This window comes from Quercus lobata, chromosome 10, assembly GCF_001633185.2.
Source record: "Quercus lobata isolate SW786 chromosome 10, ValleyOak3.0 Primary Assembly, whole genome shotgun sequence".
Classification (NCBI taxonomy): Eukaryota; Viridiplantae; Streptophyta; class Magnoliopsida; order Fagales; family Fagaceae; genus Quercus; species Quercus lobata.
The window spans coordinates 61912133-61934125 of record NC_044913.1 but is presented as its reverse complement, the minus strand read 5'-3'; the positions used below and the strand labels follow the sequence as shown (position 1 = coordinate 61934125).

At 35.6% G+C, this 21993-nt stretch overlaps 1 protein-coding gene across 1 annotated transcript; it reads right to left on the bottom strand.

Annotated features, from left to right (window-relative positions):
* Positions 1-734: 734 nt before the first annotated feature.
* Positions 735-8035, bottom strand: LOC115965755 (protein DETOXIFICATION 27-like). The gene is made up of 8 exons (XM_031085047.1): positions 7724-8035; positions 6849-7390; positions 5198-5284; positions 4797-4853; positions 2686-2924; positions 2159-2277; positions 929-1018; positions 735-821 (listed from the first exon to the last, which is right to left on the bottom strand). Exons 1-8 carry the CDS (start codon positions 7988-7990, stop codon positions 735-737), a joined length of 1488 nt encoding a protein of 495 aa, XP_030940907.1. The 5' UTR covers positions 7991-8035.
* Positions 8036-21993: the final 13958 nt, after the last annotated feature.

Sequence of the window (21993 nt, the reverse complement as noted above, 5' to 3'; positions counted from 1 at the left end):
TGCATGGAGTTACATGCTAGTATGAAGTAATAGGTGAAGGAGATTGTTAGAATAATAGTCAAATAATTAAATTCAGAATTTTTTTAATAGTCCTAAAGATAGATAAGAAATCAATAATTTTTTAGATTGACAATAAAAATAAAAACAAAACTGAAATTAATAACTACATTAAAAAATTGCCAAGAATCTTGTAACTCAACCATCATCATGTGATCTTTCTAATGAAGACATTTAGGATTCAAATCAAACCTCTCATTCTTTATTTTTTTTGGACAAAATATTTTCCCTTATATCAAATTATCAAAATAATAAAAAACAATAATAGTTTCAATACCGAATAGGCGATTGCATTTCAACTGAAAACTAATGAATATGCTCGTCGATTATAAAAATGTTATATCCACAACGTTTTCACAACAATTCTTAAATGACAGTTGGTTATTGGCTGTTATTGGTGAGTAGAAAAGAAATTCAAGTGGTGCCGTGGTTGGTTCAAATTAGAACCAATAACAACTTATCACCTATGATTTGTTGTAAAAGTGTTATAAAAATATTGTGAATGTAACACTTCTCCATTGATTATGATTGCCCATTTTTCCAAGCTAAGGAACCCCTTGAAAATCAATTATCCAAAATTGGATTAGCAGAAGATTTGTACATTATTAGGGAGTATACACCGTGCATGGGCTGGTGCACCTAAAAGTGACAAAATCCAAAATCCATCAAAATTGCTGTCATTGTTGGACCTCATATTGATCTTCTTCTTCATCTTGTGGGTTAGGACTTGACCATTTATTTACGCGAATGCTAGCTTTCTCAGCCTGAAATCCATGAATACAAGAAATGAATTCACATGGGTTTTACATGCACAAGCACAACACAATGTCAACGTTATTATAACAAGTGAAATTGTGTTAAATTATAGTACCTCCTTTTCCCAATCGCATCGCGCTGTTATGATAGCCAAAATCACTGTTTGGATTGCAGTCCCACCAAAAATCATTCCACCCCAGATACCCTGCCACGTCAAGTTTTATTACAATTTCAGTTTCAACACATTGGAATCCTAGTCATGCCAATGGAAAATTCTCTGTAGAGGAGCTTATACAATGTAAAAGTCACCAAAAAAAACATAATTGATTTTTTTTTTTTTTTTTTTAAGTTTGGTAAACTTTTGTTTTAACAAACTGGTTCTAATAGAACCATATATATTCCTTAGTTTTAAATTTTATTCTTTCAGGTATCCATTCTTTCCAAATTCATGTCTTTAAAATTTTGGTTTTTAGTTTTTGTGGTTTCTTTCTTTTGTGCTGTGTGTCCAACAGTTTCTTTAAAACATTTTTCCCTCTCTTCGTGTGTTAAAAATACTTAGTATTCTAAAAAAAAAAAAATTTGGCTGAACATGCATATTTCCACTATAGAATTTAAATTTTCGTGTGCATGTCAAGTACCCACAAGAAAAATTGAACTGATTTTGATTTTTGTTTAACTTGTATTAGAACCAAACTACTTCTATGATCAGCCAGACAACCCTTATAAAACAGAAAGACAACCAGCCATTCAATCCGGAATGCAAACCAAGTCCAAACTTCCTTGTATACTAGTACTATATTTGGATTTTGTACCACCTTATTCATGAAAAATTCTAACACCACATAAAATGGCACAACTTGTGCCACAACTGGATTATGAATACATGTATTCTCACACTCAATTTCACAACTTGGTAACTTGTGTAATTGTGAGTGGTTGACGAAAAGCGATGGATCCATATAGACAAAATGTGTGTCTACTATATTCATAAACTCACATATCAACAAGTTGTTAAATTGGGTCTGCGATTGACTCTCTCTCTAGAATATTTCTAATGGATTCAACATACCCAGAGTACATTACTTTTGATGCCCACTGACTTTCATGATCTACTGAGTTGGAAGACCTATATTCATGCTACAAATATGAATCTTAGTTTTGTTCTTGACTTTTCTTTATTTTTTTTGGTTCTGAACTTGGTTTTAGACTTCACTCTGTTCATTAAAGGCCATGTTGAGGCCGAACCAACTATGACATATAAATGCCCACAAAGCCAGAGGCGGATTAGGTATATATCATAATCTCTACTAAATTGGAGGCTAATGAAAGAAGTTACAACACTAACCAAAACTCCAAGGTCGAAGACCAATCCCATTAGAAGTCCAAGTGGGAGCCCAACGACATAGTAGCAGCCCAAATTTATATATGCAAACCATGCCTGCCATCCCGATCCAACAGCCACTCCTGTCATAGTGAAGAAAATATATTTACAATTGATTTCAAAGAGGAAAAGACTAGTACTTAGAGACATCGCTTGATAACCTATGCTTTCTTCTTTTATTAAGTTTTGACAAAATTTAATGCCAATTTTCAAATCAAAGGTATAATTAGCAAATATAGGTTTAAAACAAACAAACAAACAAAAATACTATGTTTGACTAAGAGTGTTTTATTTTATATTCTATTAAATGTAATATATCATTTGTCTGGTTATAATTAACAGAGCATAGAATGAAAGACAAACATTAGAAAAAAATTATTTTTATTTGTTCAATTCTATGGTATTTTTCACATTTCATATTCATGGTGCTCTTCAAGAAGCACATCTATACACTGTGGTTTTCGAAAGTATAAAATCTTATTAGAAATTACCTGATAAAACAGGTTGAACACTGTTTAGGAGAATTGTAGCAGCTAATAGAACAGAGAGCTTATCAACTGCTTCAAGCACTTCAGTGGTGGATGTGAATAAATAAGCATACTTCTCATGGAGTATCATGATTAGAGCGCAGAAAAAGATACCAATCACACTTGATTGTATTACAGAGACAATTGTTGAAAATTGTGCTGCTTTGCCATTCCCAGCTCCTAACTCATTGGCTACCCTAACTCTGTAATTACACGACAAAAAGTTCAAACAACTATTGTTAGAATATTTACATCCATAACTTCCATCTTATTCTATTTTACCATATTAAAAAACTACTTTATCAATTATATCATATTATTTTACAATATAATCAACATTTCAATTTTTATTTTCATATTCTTCTCATTAAAATAATATATATTACTCACTAAAATAATATAATATATAATTTTTGCGCTACTACTACAGTGATCTTTTGGAATTAAAATATATTATAATTTTTTCAATTGAGCTACAGTGCCATCCTAATGTGCTAAAATAATATAATATATAATTTTTGCGCTGCTGCTACAGTAATCTTTTGGAATTAAAATATATTATAATTTTTACAATTGTGCTACAGTGCCATCCTACATTTAGGATGGCACTGTAGCACAATTGAAAAAATTATAATTGCCTTGATGCTAAATTTCCCCTACATTTCCCATTTATAATTGCGAATGGGATGCTCTTATATGTTTAAAAAATCAAACTAAAAGCATTTGAGGGGATACAGTAAGTTACAAATTCTAATCATTCCCTAGCATCATTTTTATCTTTTTCACCCAAATTGCACACTAAGTTCCTAATTCAAATCTCTCTCTCTCTCTCTCTCTGTTTTATTTAAGTTTTAAAATTCTTTTCTTAACAAAAAGTCAGTATTACTTTTCGTTTTATTTCTGCACTTGCTTTTTTACCTAAACAAGTAGGTTGGCCCCCCTATTTTTAGTTAAGTTTTGCTTTTTTTTGGATTTTTTAAAGGTGTGTTTATGAACAAGTGGTTATACTTTGAACTATATATTAGATTACATTTGTACCATAAACTATTCAAATGCATAGTTTACATCCTAAATTATGACTATTGTTACATTTTGCACCACAACATTAGTTTTACTGTTAAGTTAGACGGAAATATAAAGCACATGACTTACACATGCATATTGCTTAAGTGACACAAACTTAAAAGACCAAAACCCCCTCTTCCCAATCAATTAAAAACAAAACTTTTATCGTGTGTGTATGTTTGGTAATGGCGTGTGAGTTTAACGGAAAAAAAAAATGTGTATTAGCGTTTATCCCAAATCAAAATCCCTGCAACCCTAAATCCCCAAATCAAAATCATATTTGGTAGTTTTGATTGTGTATATGCTGCTATGAGGTTGTTATAGCTTGGTCATGGTCGTTCATTATAAAAGTGTTGTGAATGATATTGGGCAAGAGAATTGATGAGGTAAAAAAAAGGGTGTGAGAATCGTGAACTGCTCTAAAATACAAAGCAGTTGGAAACTAATGGAGAACGATTTTAGCTTTTGTGATGAGAAGGGGCTTGGGTTAAGGGGTGAGCCACGCTAGCCGCAATCAAATAAAGAAAGGACAAAAAAGTGAGTAAACAATTAATACACACTGGTGGAGCAGTTGGCAGGGACTAATAAGCAGCACAAGAGCGAGCTAGAGAAAAAGGTTTTGTTTTTAATTTATTATGAAGGGTTGATTTGGCCTTTTAAGTTTTTCTCACTTAAGTAATACACGTGTAAGTGTTTCATATTTTCATCTAATTTGATAGTAAAATTAACGTTGGGATGCAAAATATAATAATAATCATAATTTAAGATGCAAACTGTATATTCACATAATTTAAGACATAGTTTAGAGTGGTAAAATGTATTTTTCCTAATCTTTTAATAGTCTTTTTATTTTTTACCAAATAATCTCTTAATTAATAGTTATATATATACACATACATACATATATATATATATATATATATATATACATATATATATATTTGAAAGAAATACTACATGATAAGACAATCAAATATTGGGAAAAGGACTAAGGAGTTCTCAATTTGTACCCGGTACTAGCAAAAAAAGCCAAAGGAATCATCGACTCCCAGCCATTGATAGTCATGCTGCAAAATTGTAAGAAAATCCACCAAACAAACAGAAAAAGTGTTACAAAAATTTCTTAAAACTTTCTATTTTATACCAAACTACCAAATTTCAAAGCTGCAGCAATTGTATGAGGTGCCCGTTAATAATTTTTTTGAAATTTTTCTATAATTTTTTTTAATAATTTTTTCAGTATTTTTTTTTTTCAGTTTAATAAATACCGCTGGGTGTCTTTTTAACTTTTTTCTAACATTTTTTTTTAAAAATCTTTTTTGAACGCTTGCTACCATTTCCCTTTATTTTTTAGTAAACACATGACAGTAAAATATAACTAATAACATGCGTGGAAAAGAAAACCACGTACCAGATTGACAACGCATCCACGGCTAAAGTGGCATTCTGTAGGAATCCAGTCATTAATATTAGTATTCTGTAGTACCAATTCTCCAAGCTACACAAATCACCAACAACACCCACATAAAAATAATATATAAATAAATAAATAATAAATGAAATTAAAGAAACAGTTGATTGTTGGAACAGTGAATATAAAACACACCAACTAAAATCTTCTATCCCCTTGGGTTGACCAATGTTTCATTCTATTTTTTTAATCCACCAATTATAATAATATATCATTTCTTTTTCTTTTAGGAACAAAATGTGCAGATTATGATTATTGGGGTATTAAATAGAAAAGAGTGAAATTATTCCGAACTTGGGAATAATGTTCACTCTATTTATTTCGATGAAATTTTTTTTCTAAAAATAGTTTTTCACATTTTTTGGTATTTCGGAAAACAATCTCACTTCATTACTCCTATAAATAATTCTATTCTTTTGTGCGCAGGAAACGAAAATTAAATTCATACTTGGTTGGTCATAGAGCAAAGCTTGTTCAGCAATGGCCGTAACGTCCTCGCTTCAATAGTAATCACAGCTGGCTTTGAATGGGTAACCTTTATCATCACTGGGTGGGAAAAATTTGGGTGCAAAATAAACAATTGCACTTCGAAAAAGTTGGGTTCCAGAATCAGAAGATTCCTTTATAAGACTGTCACGCCACTCCTTAAAGAGCAACCAGAGGTTTGGCATGAAATTTCCAGTAAAGGTCGAGCCCATGAAAGCCATTAGCCATACTGCTGAGCCACATTAATGGAGGAGCTAATAAAGTCTCTACTGCCATCTAGGGTCCTTACCATGTTGGAAAAAGAATTTGTGCTTGCTTTCATGTCTCCTCCAATGGACAGGAAGCACTTCACATCCATTTCTTGGGCTATTGATGTGAATTTGTTCAGTGAAGTAGGTTGTAGGGATTAAATCAGAAGGGAATTTTTCAGCTTTAGATGAACGCCAATAACCACATCTGGTAACAATATGAGATGATGAGGTATTTTTGAGTGGCTTAGCCATTGAACGGAATGGACTGCAGATGGTGAAGTTCGCTTTGCCCTATGACCACCCAGGTAACATCTCTCTTTTTCTTGTGTATATATATAATTTTGTTGAGAACCAACTTTTTATTTATATTGATTACATTAATTGGTTTACACAATACACACGATATAAATGTTTGATATTATACAAGAAATGTTATAAAAATTTTGTACATACTAAATACCAAATACCAAATAACAATCTCAAACTCATTTTCAAGGTCTTTACCAAATACTGAAAAATGAGATAGTTTTTTCAAAAATAATTTTTTGAAAAATGATCGATTTTCTAGAAAACATTAATGTTGAATCAAACAGAAACATATGTATAGTAAATTCTACTTAAATTTAATCAATAGGACACATTATTATTTTTGAAGGATTTTTTATGTCTACATTGTACTTGTAACGTAAATTTATACTATAGACACAAAAATTTGTGACAAATGTATAGCATTTGTCACTTTTTATGTATTTACAATGTAGACTTATGTTATACCATACCATGTAAAAGAAGAATTTCTAATTTTAGAAACATTGAATAATTGATAGAGACTATAAAAAGAGAGAGAGAGAGACCATAGCATAACACCAGAAGCAGCAGAGAGTTTGAGAAATTCCCATAGGCCAGAAAAGGCTTCAATGGAGAACCCATGCCAAGTCAAAGGACAGCCACCAAAAGCAGCATAGCCATACAACCCAAAAACCAAAACCCACCAGGAGATATCCAAAGCAAGAGCCGCACCCACAAGGCCAAAATCCAACACATAAACGAATAGCCAACTAGTTAACACATTTACCAATAGACCCACCAAAGAAACCCAAGCAATCACTATGTTCTTCAGCTGGGACTGCAAGAACCTGTGCAAGGGGAACTGAAACGCAAAGCTGAAATGCAATGGTATTAACCAACAAGCCACCACACCTGAAGCCTCCGCCACGTCATCGGGTTGTCCTATGAGTTTCAGCAGCGGAGTGGCGAAAACGTAGAAGGGTAGTAGCAAGAAACAGCATAGGACTAGCACAATCCATGACCTTTGCATGTATATTCCCAACATGTGGTACCTCTTCGCACCAAATGCTTGCCCACATAATGTCTCTAACGCACTTGCCATCCCTAACTGCATGCCCAAAACAAAAATACCCAAAACCATGCAATGTTAAACAAATTAGTCAATCATTCTCTATTATTATCTCATATATATATATATATATATATATATATATACACACACACACATATACCTCATTTACTTCACATTAGAGGGTATTTCGTGTTTCGGATATAAGTACTTTTTTGAACATGAGAAATTGATTGCTCAGATACATCAGATATATGTATCATCTCTTTGTAGTAAGCCTCACACAATTTTAAGGCAATCGAGACATAAAAATCATATATCCGATACATAAGATAATTAATTAGTATTCTGTATGGAATTTTGAAGAATTACCAATAGTCCAAAATTGAAGCCAACAATGACAGTGTTGGCAATGGAAATGGCAGCAAGCTCAACTTCGCCAAGGTGGCCAGCGAAGGCTTGGGTGACAACGTTCATGGTGTAAGAAGCGAGGCGGCTGAAGATGGCGGGACCCACGATGCGCCATAGCTTCTTGGATTCAATCCACACCCTTGATGAAAGATCTTTCTTTTCTTCATCTTTGAATCCAACTTCTGTGGTTTTCGATTCCGGTAATAGTGGTTCGTTAATGCTCCCCATGAGTGTGAGTTTAGAAATTAGAATTTAGAAACAGTCTCTGCCTAATTAAAGCCTAATGGCCTAAATTTAAGAGAGATTGATAGAAGGGTAGGTTCATATATTGGCAGTTGATCGACTTTGAGAAGAGGGCACGTACAATATAAAAGGTGGACTTCATAAACAGACTATCAATTTAATCGTCAAAGACCGCTTAATTTTTGCGGTGTTGAATTGTGACAGCAGAGATATATATAAATATATACATATAAAGGTTGTTTTGTACCTGAGAAGTTGTTACGAAAACAATATTTTGTCTTCCATGTAAAGCTGTGGGTAGCAGTTTTTAAAAATTTTAAAATAGTATTTATTAGAAGTTACAGTTAATTCAACCAATAAATTCTGTGAAACAGAATATACCTATTTTTTCTTTGCAAAAATTGAATTACTTTTAGCAAATTAGGAAATTGTACTACCATACTATCTATTCAGACTCTGAATTCTCCGCACTCAAGAGTCAAAACACCCATCCTGACAGCATCAGTATCTAACTTTTTATCTTATAAAAAAAAAAAATCCAACTTTTTTTTATATTATTTTAGCCAGGTCGAAGAACACTCTAGTTAAAAAATTATCAAAAGAACATCTCAAATCCGGCTCTTTATAACTACTCAATTTTTTGTTAATCACTACGGCATTTAATAAGTTTGGATAGCACAGTAGCCTTCTGTAAAAAAATAAAAAAATAAAATCTTTTTATTTATTTATTCAAACTCTATCTATCCTCTCTCTTTTTTTCTCAAAAAAAAAAAAAAAACTCTTTCTTTTCAAAAAAAAAAAAAAATTATGTTGAATATTTAAATTGGATGTATAAGAAAATGAAGGGTGAGATTTAGAGTATATTTAGAAGGTTGGTGGCTAAAATAGAGGAGGGAAAAATAAAAACTCTTTTTACTTTAAATGTCAAGCTACCATGCAATTTTTTTTTTTAATAATTCAATAGTTGAGGGAGAGAGAGAAGACTAAGACCTTGAATGTTTAAATTAAAAACTCATTTTTTGACATTTTTTTTTCTCAAATCTCACCCAAATGGGTGCCTTGTGTACTCATAATTAAGTATCACATTTTACGCCAAGAGTCTTATAATACAACTAACACCTCCTAATATTTTTAGTGGAGAGTTCATAATTTTAAATCACCTACCCCAACTATCTAGTTATAAAAAATTAAAAAATAAAAGAGTACCACCTTCAATCTTCATTTGTTTATATGGTCACATAGGATAAGTGGAGGGGCATCGACGCATTGCTGTAATATGAGTTTTTTTATTTTTTTATTTTTAGAATACTAAGTATTTTTAACACACACACATGGGAAGAGAAAAGAAGGTTTTTTAAATAAACTTACAGTAATGTATATCCAAAATGGCATAATTCTTGAATATACAGTACAAGCTTTAAACCTCTTTAACTCATACTCATTTTCCAATGTGGGATTAACCTACTATTTTTTCTTTTGAAAATACTAAGTATTTTTAACACATACATAGGAAGAGGGAAGAAGGTATTTTAGTATGAGTTTTTACATGTGAAATCTGCTGGTTGTTGCCTTTTTTTGTATTTCCTAATGATAAGGTAAATAAAAAGGAGTAAAACCTGTTTTTGTAGAGACTTTTTTTTTTTTTTTGAGAGACAAAAAGGAGTAAAACAACATTTGTAAAGTTCTTGAATCTTGCTAACCACCCCAACCCCCTTCTAGAAATTAAGAGGATAACGTTCTTTATTCATGTGAAAACTGGACAAGCTTTCCTTCTCCGTCGGGTTTCTTTTATTAATGATAGGGGAGAGCAGTGATGATAAATTGGTTTCCTTTCTTTGATTACAAATTTGTTTCCTTTCTTTGATGACAAAATAAATTTGTTTCCTTCCACTAGTGTAACGTAGTTCGTCCAAATTACTTTTAATATATCCTATCTTATATCGTTTTCAGACAATTTTGGATGACATTAGGTTATGTACTTGTGTGTGGATATACTAGGAGTTGCCGATTGAGTTATAGAACTATAGGCTATCTTGACATAATATTCCTTAAATAGAGATATTTTCTTAACAAAAATCAATAAATAGGGACAAAAATGTATTTTGGAGACTATATTTGGACATGCTAGATAAGTTCGAAATTTCGAATTTATTGCCTTTAACTGTTACTATCTCAGTCTATCATATTGATTCCTTATAAAATTTTAATTTTTTTAAGGAAAAAATATTGAATTATTTGAATGTATTAATTTTCAAATAATTATTTAGAAAATTTAATAACATTGTTTTTTTAAAAACGAAATTAATCTTTCAAAATAATTAATCTTTTATATACATTGACATTGTCATCCATATAAAAGAGCAATACTAAGGTATTGTTCCTTAAGTTCATTTTTTAAAATTCTACTATGTGGATTTTTTCTCATGAGATGGAAGTGTATTTTTTAATTAACTAGTCACATGGCTGAATCTTAAGAAAGAAATCTAAAGAACGGCACCTAAAACACTGTACCTAAGTTTTGTCCCGTATAAAATAGGGTGAGTATTGTTGATTAATCAAGGATTGGGATCCAAAAATTGTTAGCTGTTTGATTTATCTGGTTTGCATTTCTCCAATAATTCTGGGATCAAAACCTTTAATAAAATGTTAGAGGTATTATAAATTTTAACTTATAAACTGATGTCACTAACAATATATGTGATTGATGGACTTCAACTACCTCATAAATGAATAATTGAATTGCGTTTTTAGGATTTATGACACATCAATTTGTAATCTCATTAATGAAGTAAAACTTGTAATATCCAATTGATACGATTTTTGTTCCCCTGCCTAGTCTATATGTAAGTAACCAATACTCTAAAGATATCCATTAACCTTTCCTTTAATTATAATACCGCATTAAAAATAATTTTACTAGTCACTATCAAGACACTGCAGTTACTTATGTATTATAATGGACCTTTAAATTTTAAAATTACACTAAAGAATTAGATTTTGTTGATGAGACTTTTTTTTTTTCCAGTTGGGAAAATTTATATTTTTATGCTTCCATATTTCAATTGATCTGATCCTAAAGAAGTCATAAAATTGGAAAAATATGAACTGAATAAATTGGATAAATATCAATTGATCTGAGACTTTATGTTTTGTGTTTTTTTCTAGCCTCCCTTTTTAGCTAGGAAAACTTGTCAAGGTTTCCGAATTTACCCAAAATATAGAAATATCAAAGTGCAGCGAATATAGCTATGTGTCGACTAGTCAAGCACTCTCTTTCTTGGGAGCGAATATTTCCTAAATGGAGATTCCAAAGTAACCAAGGTACCGCTTCCCCCACCCCCACACCACCCCACCCACCCAAAAAAAAAAAAAGAAGAAGAAGAAGGTGCCTATTTAGAGCACTAGTAATAGTGGTGTCAAGAGCACTAGCATTAGTGAAGCTAAATAGCTATATTGCTATTTTAACTTCACTAGAATATAAAAAGTGCTCTACAATAATGAAGGTATAGCTAAATATTTTACCTTGAGAGCTATAGTACGTAGCTCCTTTTAGTTGCGTACTGTAGCTTGAAGCTAAATAGAAAAAATATTTTTTTTATTCCCACTAGCATTAAAATAATATTTCTTCTCATTCTTTATTTAATTCTTTTTCTATTTCTTTTCTTTCTTCTAATTCCCATCATCCTCATCAAAAACTCTCACTAATTCCCATCATCCTCATCAGAAAAAATGCTTTAGCTTCACCGATTCCCATCATCCTCATCCACAAACTCTCACCGATTCATCAACCTCCTCACCACCGCCACCGAAGCTCACACACCATTGCTGAAACCCACACATCATCGCTGACCCACGCACCATCACCGACCCGATTCATCATCCTCCTCACCCACTTCGAAGCCTAGCTCATCTCTGCCGAAGTCGCCATTGCATTTCTCAGCCCATTGCTTTGGTTTTCCACCGATCTCAGGTATCACTCTATTCTTTCTCTCTTCTTCTTTTTCATTTTTTTTATAATGATTTTTGCGATATGATTTGTGGTTAAGACTTACAAGTTAAGATATGTGGTCTGTGGTATCTGAGATTTTGAGTAGTGATTTGGGTATTTTAAAATTTGTGATTAAAATGGTGTGGTTTGTTTGTTCACTCTGTTCTGGTATCACTCTGTTCTGGTATCCTTGCAACCCCAAGTCTGTGATGGAATCCTTGTGATTTGGTTGTGTTCTCTTCATTTATGCAGTTGTAAGGCTTTAAGTCACTTAATTGCATGTGAATCAAATGGGTATGTTGGGAGAAATTTGGTGTTTGAACTTTTTTGGCTAGGGTTTTATCAAAATGTTTAGTTAGTTTAAACATTTTGGTTGGCTGCTAAGAAAATGCTGGTAAAGGGAAAATTTAGGCACTAGATGATTATTTGCTATCATGATGATTGAGAAATTGTTTTAGTAAAAAAAAATGTATAAGTATAATTTGGGGTTAAAAAAAATCACTAAACGATTATATGCTATCATGTGGCGGTGGCGGTGGCGGTTGCGGTGGTGGCAACGGTAGCGGTAGCAATTGTGGTGATTGTAATTGTTGTCTATTATAGTGGATATATTATTTTATTACAGTAGATATATTATTTTATTGTAATGTTTATATTATTTTATTGTGTTGAAAGCTAAAATAGATTTGCTGCTGCTGGATGTTTTGTAAAGTGAGTAGGTAAAATAAATAAAATAACTTTTTGTGGTGCCAAATAACTAAAAAAATAGCACCACTATTGTGGATGCTCTAAATAGCTATATTGCTATTTTCAGCACCACTAATACTTAAAATGCATGCTACAGCAATGGTGCTATAGCTAAAAAAAAAAAAAAATTATTTAACTCTCTCTCTTCTCTCATTAAAAAAATATTTTATCTTTTCTTTCTTTTTCTCTCTCCCGCTTCTCTTCTTTCTTCCTTTTTCCTTATCATTTTTTTTCTCTCTCCCTCATCACCGAGACCCATCTCGCCCAGTCCTCCATCTCTTCCTTGTTCTGAGTTTGTCTCCGATTTGTGCTCCATCTCGCCCAGTCCTCCACGCTGTTGACCCACCTCCCTACGTCGTCGACCCTTCTAGCCCAGTCCTTCATCTCACTGCTCACCTAACGCCGATCCAAACTCCATTACCGTGTTGAAGGGATTTGATGCTAGTTTTCTACTTATGACCCTTGTCTGTGTGGCCTTGCACCATTGCCATGCTTGCCGCCATCTAAACTCAGTTTAAATAGCTCATATTTGATTTTTTTTTTCTCCAAGAAATCGATTAGCTTGGTCCGATATTTCGGTGTTGGGTATGATCTATTTCGTTGACCCAACTCCGTTCACTCCTCACCAGTCGATCCACTCTTTGCCGAAGCCTTCCACTCTCCTTTCACCCCTTTCTGCGGGAATTTTTCTGGGCTCATGGAATTTTTCTAGTTTCAGATTGTTGGGTTTGTGATCAAAGCTCTATGGGTTTTATTTTTGTGGTTGTGGGTTGATTTTCTTGGGTAGTTGTGGGCTGATTTTGGTGGTTGTGGTGGCGGTAGGAGTAGACTATGGGTAGGCTGGTAGTAGTCGTGGTGGTGGTGGTGGTGGTAGGCTATATGAAGTGGTGGTGGCGGTGGTGGGATGTATTATTTTATTGTAGTAGATATATTTTTTTATTGTGATGTTTATATAATTTTATTGTGTTGAAAACTAAAATAGATCCACTGTTGCTAGATGTTTTGTAAAATAAATAGGTAAAATAGATAAAGTAGTTTTTTGTGGTGCCAAATAGCTAAAAAAATAGCTCCACTGCTATGGATGCTCTTATATCCCATCAAAAAAGAGAAGAAAAAGAAAGAAGGTACCTATTGTGAGGACGAGAATGCACCTTGGACCTCGGGGACAAGCACTAGCTATGTGAGACGCATAAATTTAAAACATCAAAAAGGAAAGAAAGCAGACTTGGCACAAAATACAAGAAGGATGAGGAAAGAATGGTGTAGAAGCCATCCCCTCCACATTAAATACAAGACAACCACTCCTCTGGCCGTATTAATGAGGAAATGACCATGAGCAGTGGTGGCACAACTAATATTGTAGGGTAAAGCTTATTAGTATGTTCCGGATGAGACAAGAGCCCTAGGAGTACAATCTCAACCCTCCAAATGTAAGATTAAGATGATCTATGGCTGGGTATAAAAGGAAAAGGAAGATTCATATGCAAAGGGGGGAGGAGGGAGAAAAAATAGCTTTGTAGCCAAGAACTTAAACATTTGTATAAGTCAAAAAGAAACACATATATGTCAAAATATACCTTCCTCGGGCTTGGCCGAGGAGTGTTTTTCCTTTCAAACTTGCTTGTCTTAATCATTTTCTTTGCTCTCTATCCCATTGTGATTAACATTTAGCTCATTGAACATTCATTATCCAACCCACTCTCTAACAAATCTATTGTTGTGGGCTTATTGGGCCATTGTCCAAATCTCTTTTGGGTCATGGATCAAATTGGGTCCTTACACCTATGTATAAGCTAAATTCTCAAAACAAAAAAAAAAAGTATTGGCCCAATACCTATATGTCTATATGCATTAGTATATACTAACAAATTAAAATAATAATAAAACAAAGATGCGATCATACTCACACTAATAGATTGGATCCTAATAGAACTTGCAAATTCTAAAAAGAAAAGAATATATATATATGTATATTAAAAAAAAGTATAAAAATAAGGACAAAATTTAACTACAAAATTTGTTGTAGTCTAAGGTTACAAGTTTACTCAATAAAATAAACATTATTATATATTTTGAAAATCAAACCATTGAATTGCATGTTCTTTATACCCATAATACACATGTCAAATTTTGTGTAAATTAGAAATTATTTATTATATGATTAATAAGCTTATATATTATGCATAATGTAGGGACTGAAATTGTATTGATCCCAAAACCGGATTGGGTTCAAACGCTAACGGCCCAAACAATAAATTTGTAGAGCGTGGATAGAAGAACTAGATTTATCCCAGAAGAAAAACGATTAAACTTAACGATTCAAGATGGTTTGACACAAATAAGATTATCAAATTTATCCTCGGAACAAACTAAGTTATTTGTTTCATATGGTTTTTTTCAAGACAGAAATTGTATAGGAGTTCCAATCCCTTTCTCAGTGCATTCATCCAGGTTATATATTGCAATCTTGGTGTCATCCTTACCACACACGTGTAGGTTAGATTCAGGGGACTCCTTCCTGTTCCATCCAGCATCTCGTAGAACCATCAACTAGTAGCTGTAAGGCTGCTTGATCACTGTTCAGGCATCATTTCCACATTAATGCGGCCAGAGAGTTGGTTGAAAGGCATTTAATGCGAAGGTAGCAGCTTTTAAAGATATTTGTTCACTTTTCTTTTCTTATCCCTGGTCTAATATCTCATCCTTAGTTGTGGTGTAACTCTGAAGTAAGTCTGTGATGATATGGCACTCAGATTTACCTCGGACGCACGTTGCCAAGAAGGCTTTTGTCCTCGAATGCTTATTGGACCCATCTCACATTGTCTCTATTCCTCTCTTAACTTTATTCCCCTCATAGCCTTATTTGGGCCTCCTCGGATGGTCTAACGTCCTCGGATAGGGCCATAGGCTCAGTTAATACTGCTTTTAACAATACTTCCTAATTAACTGGCCCCCACAATAGCCCATCAAAATCTTGCTTTTTGACTCCTCGGAAGAAAAGGATGATTTTGATGTCCTTATCCCATTTTATTTTTAGCTTTACTCCGTATTCCTGACCTCCTACATGTCTTTTGGTATGCTCTGGATACGCTCCTGACGCTTCCTTCTGCATATTTGGCCACCAGTATCCTTGAGTAATGGCCATGTGAGATAGGGACCTTCCCCCTGTGTGACTTCCACAAATTCCTTCATGCAGTTCCTCTAGAAGTGACTCTGACATCTCGGGGTGTATACAAAGCAGATACGGCCCAAAAAAAAAGCGTTTGTACAATTTTTTGTCCTTGGGTAACTAAAACCGAGGAGCTTTCCTCCGTATTTTCTCGGCTTCTATTTTCTCTTCAAGCAAGATGTCACTTTCGAGGAATTTCAGTATGGGGTCCATCCAGCTCGGCGCTAGGTTGACTTGATGAACCTGAAGCACGTCCTTCCCTGCTGGGGTGCACGAATCCTCAACGATTATCACCCGGGGCAAATTCTGTACTGAAGAGGTGGCAAGGGTTGCCAAGGAGTCGGCGTGGGTATTTTCACCTCGAGGAATATGTGGCAAATCAAAATATTCAAATTTCGTTTGCACATGCCTAACTTGACTCAAATATTCCTGCATTCTTGCATCTCGGGCTTCCAGTTCCCCTTTCACCTTGCTGACTATCAATCTTGAATCTGAGAATACTTCCACTACCTTTCCGCCCATTTTCTGGACCATACTCATTCCCATCAACAAAGCTTCATACTCTGCTTCGTTGTTCGTGGCTGAGAATCCCAGCCTCAAGGACTTCTCAATGATGATCTTTTCGGGGGATACCAGAACTAGCCCCACTCTTGCTCCCCGCTGATTTGCTGCACCGTCCACATACACTTTTCAGGATGAGACGTCCTGTGTGGAAATCAGGCCAACCGACTTTTCATCCATGTCACATTGCTTCATCTCAGTTTCTTTTAGGAGCTCGGTAAACTCGGCTACTAAATCGGCAAGAACCTGGCCTTTCACGGAGGTGCAGGGCATGTATTTGATGTCGAAAGCCCCTAGGATCGTGCCCCACTTAGCAATCTTTCCCGTATAGTCTGCGTTTCTAAGTATGGACTTGAGTGGTAGCTGAGTTAGGACTATTACGGTGTGCGCCTGAAAGTAATGCAGGAGCTTGCGAGTTGCATGGACTACTGCCAAGATGGCCTTTTCTAGCGATAGGTATCGCACCTCGGCTTCATGAAGTGACTTACTTACATAATAAACGGGCCTTTGAACGCCACTTTCCTCTCGTATCAAGACAAAACTAACTACGTGAGAGGCAACCGCCAGGTATGCAAACAGAACTTCGTCCACCTCAGGGCTGGACATGATAGGCGGTCGAGATAGGTACTCTTTCAACTGCTGAAATGCTATAGCGCATTTCTCGGTCCACTCAAATCCTTTCCATTTATGCAATAAATGGAAGAAGGGTCTGCATCTATCAGCTGACCTAAAGATAAATCGGTTCAAAGCAGCAGTCATTCCGGTCAGTTTCTGCACCTCTTTTAGATTTCAAGGTGCTTGTAAATCGTTAATGGCCTTAATCTGGTCTGGGTTCACCTCAATTCCCCTATGAGTCACCATGTACCCCAAGAACTTTCTGGAGCCTACACCAAAGGAATACTTTGAGGCATTCAGACGTAGCTTATGCTTTCTCAGAATTCCAAAAATACTCGTAAGATCTTCCACATACTCGAACACCACTTTACTCTTCACAACCATATCATCGATATAGACTCCAATGTTTTTACCCAGTTATGGTTTGAACATTTTATTCATTATCCGTTGATAGGTAGATCCCGCATTTTTCAAACCAAAGGGCATCACTTTATAATGATAGTTTCCAATGGGAGTGACAAAAACTGTCTTCTTTTGATCGTCCAATGCTAGAGGTATTTGGTGATATCCTTGAAAGGCGTCCAAAAAACTCATCCGAGAATGACCAGCTGTTGCATCCACCAATTGGTCTATCTTCGGCATAGGAAAAGGATCCTTGGGACAAGCCTTATTGAGGTCCGTGAAGTCCATGCACACTCGCCACTTCCCAGTCTTCTTTTTCACCACCACCATGTTGGCTAACCATTGAGGATAAAAAACCTCCTTGATAGCCCCGGCCTGTTTGAGCTTAGCCACCTCACTCCTAACGGCTTCGGCGTGCTCTTTTAATGGTCGCTGAGGTGGCTATCTCTTCGGAACAATGGAAGGATTCACATTGAGTTGATGACAAATGAAGCTCGGATCTATACCCAGGGCTTCGTATGGACTCCATGAGAACACATCGACATTTTCTCTGAGGAATTCTACCAACTACTCCTTCTCTCGCGAAGACAGTTTAGCCCCAACCTAGAAGAATTTCTTCTGATTATCAGCAACAATTACCCTCTCCAGATTTTCGCATTTTGCCTCATCGGCTAGTCCATTTAAGGGTAATGCTGGGGCTTTTAATTGCTATAAACCATTATCGTCGGTAGCCGAGGTCTCCGCCTCTGGCCGATGTTGGATAGCCGCTACTAGGCATTGCCGAGCTGCAGCCTGACTTCCTACTATCTCCAAAACTTGGCCTCCGGATGGGTACTTTACCTTCTGGTGTAGGGTAGAGGAGACTGCCCCCAGGGTATGGAGCCAAGGTCAGCCCATAATAGCTGTGTATGGAGAGAAAACATCTACAACGATGAAGTCCACCTCCACCACATCCGTATCGGCCTACACAGGTAGCCTGATCTGACCTTTTGGGACGACTATTCTTCCCTCAAAACTCACCAGAGGTGAACTGTAAGCTGTCAAGTGCTCAGACTTCAAACCTAGCCCCTTGTATAAGTCAGAGTACATTATATCAGCAGCGCTGCCCTGGTCAACCATTACTCTTCTCACATCGTAACCACCAATTCTCAATGTGACCACCAGAGTATCATCATGTGGCTGTATGGTTCCTACTTTGTCTTCATCTAAAAAGCCCAAAACCAACGGGATGTCAATCCTGGCTCTTTTAGACACTGAGCTATACTCCTCGGCTGGAGATCGGGATACTGACAGTACCCTGGAAGGACAAGATCCAATCCTCCCCGGGGCAGCAAAAATAACGTTTATTGTGCCAAGGGGGAGTCTTGAAGAAGCATCTCCCCGCATCTCCGAGCCTGCCTAGCCTACTCGACCACTGGAGTGGTGCAAGAGTTGCTTCAACTTCCCCTCTCGAACTAGTTGTTCCAAATGGTCCCATAGATTCCTACAATCCTCAATTGTGTGTCCATGATCTTGATGGTAGTGGCAATAGAGATTCTGGTTGCGTCTCGTAGGCTCTCCTACCATCTTATTTGGACATTTTAAAAAGGGTTCATTCTTAATCTTCTCCAGTATCTGTTGCACCGGCTCCCGAAACACAGCATTAACTGCCTGGGTGTTGGTAGAACCTGACTGCCTAACAAAGCCTCTCCGAGGCCGGTTATTGTTGTACCGGTCCGACCTGAAATCCCTCATCTCCTGAGGGATTACTTTAGCCTTTCCTTTTCCCTGCAGTTGATCTTCTTCTACTCTTCTATACTTATCAATCTGATCCATCAATTGATGTACATCAAAGCCTCATCTCTGGAGTAGATAGCCATCCTTTGGCTGAAATGGCTAACGTGTTCTATCGGGTCTGTCCGACCATTATATAGGGTGAACGTAGGCTAATGAAATCGCCGAGGAAGATTTGCATCCTCTATATTCCTTGTAAAGGGTGATTTGGAAACTTGGCTTAACGCTTTGTTCATGGCGTTATTCCCCAAACCCCTGCGAGGCGGACTTTTGTACCTACGTCGATGGTGATACTCCTCTTCATAGGAAAAAGTCTCACTGGGCGGAGTTCTGGATCTTCGTCTATAGCTAGCACCATCTATCTCTTCGGAGGAAGGCTCGGAGCTGGATGGGGAACATCTTCGACCTGCGTGACGCAACTCTCTTTTCAATTCGTCAATTTCACGTTGCATGTCTCTGTCATTCTTTGCATGGGAAACTTGACTCTTCCCTCGAGATTGGCTTTTGCTGGTATGAGTCGTGTGTACACTTCCCTCATGGCCCTCTCTCTGTTCAAGGCTCCGATGCAGATTGCCATGTTGGGAACCCCTTGATTCTGCTTGGTGTGAGCCAGCATCTATCTGGTGCGACCCCGCTGCTGCCTGGTGTGGATCTGCTTCCTCCATCATGAACGTTGTAACCAAATTTCCTTTGGCTTAGATCAAGCTTTTCCCACAGACGGCGCCAATTGTAGGGACTGAAATTGTATTGATCCCAAAACTGAATTGGGCTGAAACGCTAACGGCCCAAACAATAAATTTGTAGAGCGTGGATAGAAGAACTAGATTTATCTCAGAAGAAAAACGATTAAACTTAACGATTCAAGATAGTTTGACACAAATAAGATTATCAAATTTATCCTCGGAACAAACTAAGTTATTTGTTTCATATGGTTTTCTTCAAGACAGAAATTGTATAGAAGTTCCAATCCCTTTCTCAGTGCATTCTTCCAGGTTATATATTGCAATCTTGGTGTCATCCTTACCACACACGTGTAGGTTAGATTCGGGGGACTCCTTCATGTCCCATCCAGCACCTCCTAGAACCATCAACTAGTAGCTGTAAGACTGCTTGATTACTGTTCAGGCATCATTTCCATATTAATGCGGCCAAAGAGTTGGTTGAAAGGCATTTAATGCGAAGGTAGCAGCTTTTAAAGATATTTGTTCACTTTTCTTTTCGTATCCCTGGTCCAATGTCTCATCCTTAGTTGTGGTGTAACTCTGAAGTAAATCTGTGATGATATGGCACTCAAATTTACCTTGGACACACGTTGCCGAGAAGGCTTTTGTCCTCAGACGCTTATTGGACCCATCTCACATTGTCTCTATTCCTCTCTTAACTTTATTCCCCTCATAGCCTTATTTGGGTCTCATCGAATGGTCTAACGTCCTCGGATAGGGCCATAGGCCCAATTAATACTGTTTTTAACAATACTTCCTAACTGGCCCCCACACATAATTTTAAATTACAAAAACTTGCAATTTAAACAAATTTTTGATTACATATCTATTAATATTTAATTTTTTAGAAATTTTGCAAGTATGAAAAATATAAAAAAATGTAATTTAATAGTAAATTTGTCAAAATTCACCTCTAAAAATATAGCTAAACTTTGTCCTAAAAATAATGTGACTTCAAAATTCAGATGCATGGTAGCAGAAAAAGAAGCTCTTGCTTGGAGCCGAGGGAGCTTGAATCCCATGATGAGAGCTCTCTGAAACTCACCCTTTCTATTTCCTTGTTTTTTTGGGGAAATATTGTAGTAGCCGAACTTGATAGAGCTGGATAGTGTGTGATTTGGTATTTTGGTTATTTAAGCCAGCCTGACTCAGCCCAATACTCATTAAAGAAAGTGGGCCAAGCCACAGGCCTCAAAATAAAAATGGGTGTCCTTTTGAAGTTTCTGCTGAGCTTGAACAATTCCACGTAGCACAAGTATAGGCCCACACCAGAAATCCATTCAATGACACCTATATTTAGTGGTGCGAATTAGAGGCATCAAGGCCCACAGTAATCAGTCATAATATCTGTTTGCAAACTTATAATTAACGAGTTAACTCGTAAGTATTGTAATTTTTTTTAGACAATAGGTAACATTAAAAATAAAAAAATAAAAAAATAATCCATTTTTAAGTCAACGTTATGATGATTATACATAGTTGGTTGCAGCGGCGGAGTCAAGAATTTATTTTTGAGAGGGTCATATATAATTTTTTTTTTTTTTTTTGTGCGTATGAAATGTAAAATAGTAATGTATAATACTTTATAATTCAAAATGTGCTAAAAACAAAAGTGTATTTAATTAAAATTAAACAATCATGAGACAAGATTGACAAAATGATTTAATATCTTTAATTAACTATGAAATGTTAATATAGTAGTATATACTGTATATTTTAATCAACTAATCAAATAAATTTATAATTTATAAGTACATTTATAATTTATAATGTCATTCGGTATATAATATATTGATTATTATAATAATAAATAATATATTATAAGGAGTATAAAAAAGAAAGAAAATGAAAAGTAAAGTAAAAAAAAATCAAAAGAAAACAAATGCAAAGTACCTAGGAAAGAGTTAAAAACAAGGGGTCAACCAGTCAGTTAGGAGCACAAAATACTGCATAGTCAAGGGATGAGGGACCCATAGAAGCATCAATCTTTCACTCTTTCTTGTTAGTCAAA

What these genes read in the sequence shown, in the direction of transcription:
- LOC115965755 (XM_031085047.1), bottom strand. Translation starts at nt 7,990, where the DNA reads ATGGGGAGCATTAACGAACCACTATTACCGGAATCGAAAACCACAGAA. An exon ending in GTGGATGCGTTGTCAATCTG is followed by an intron (nt 4,854 to 5,197) that starts GTACGTGGTTTT and finishes ACAATTTTGCAG; the next exon opens with CATGACTATCAATGGCTGGG. An exon ending in TCTTCGACCTTGGAGTTTTG is followed by an intron (nt 1,019 to 2,158) that starts GTTAGTGTTGTA and finishes TTGACGTGGCAG; the next exon opens with GGTATCTGGGGTGGAATGAT.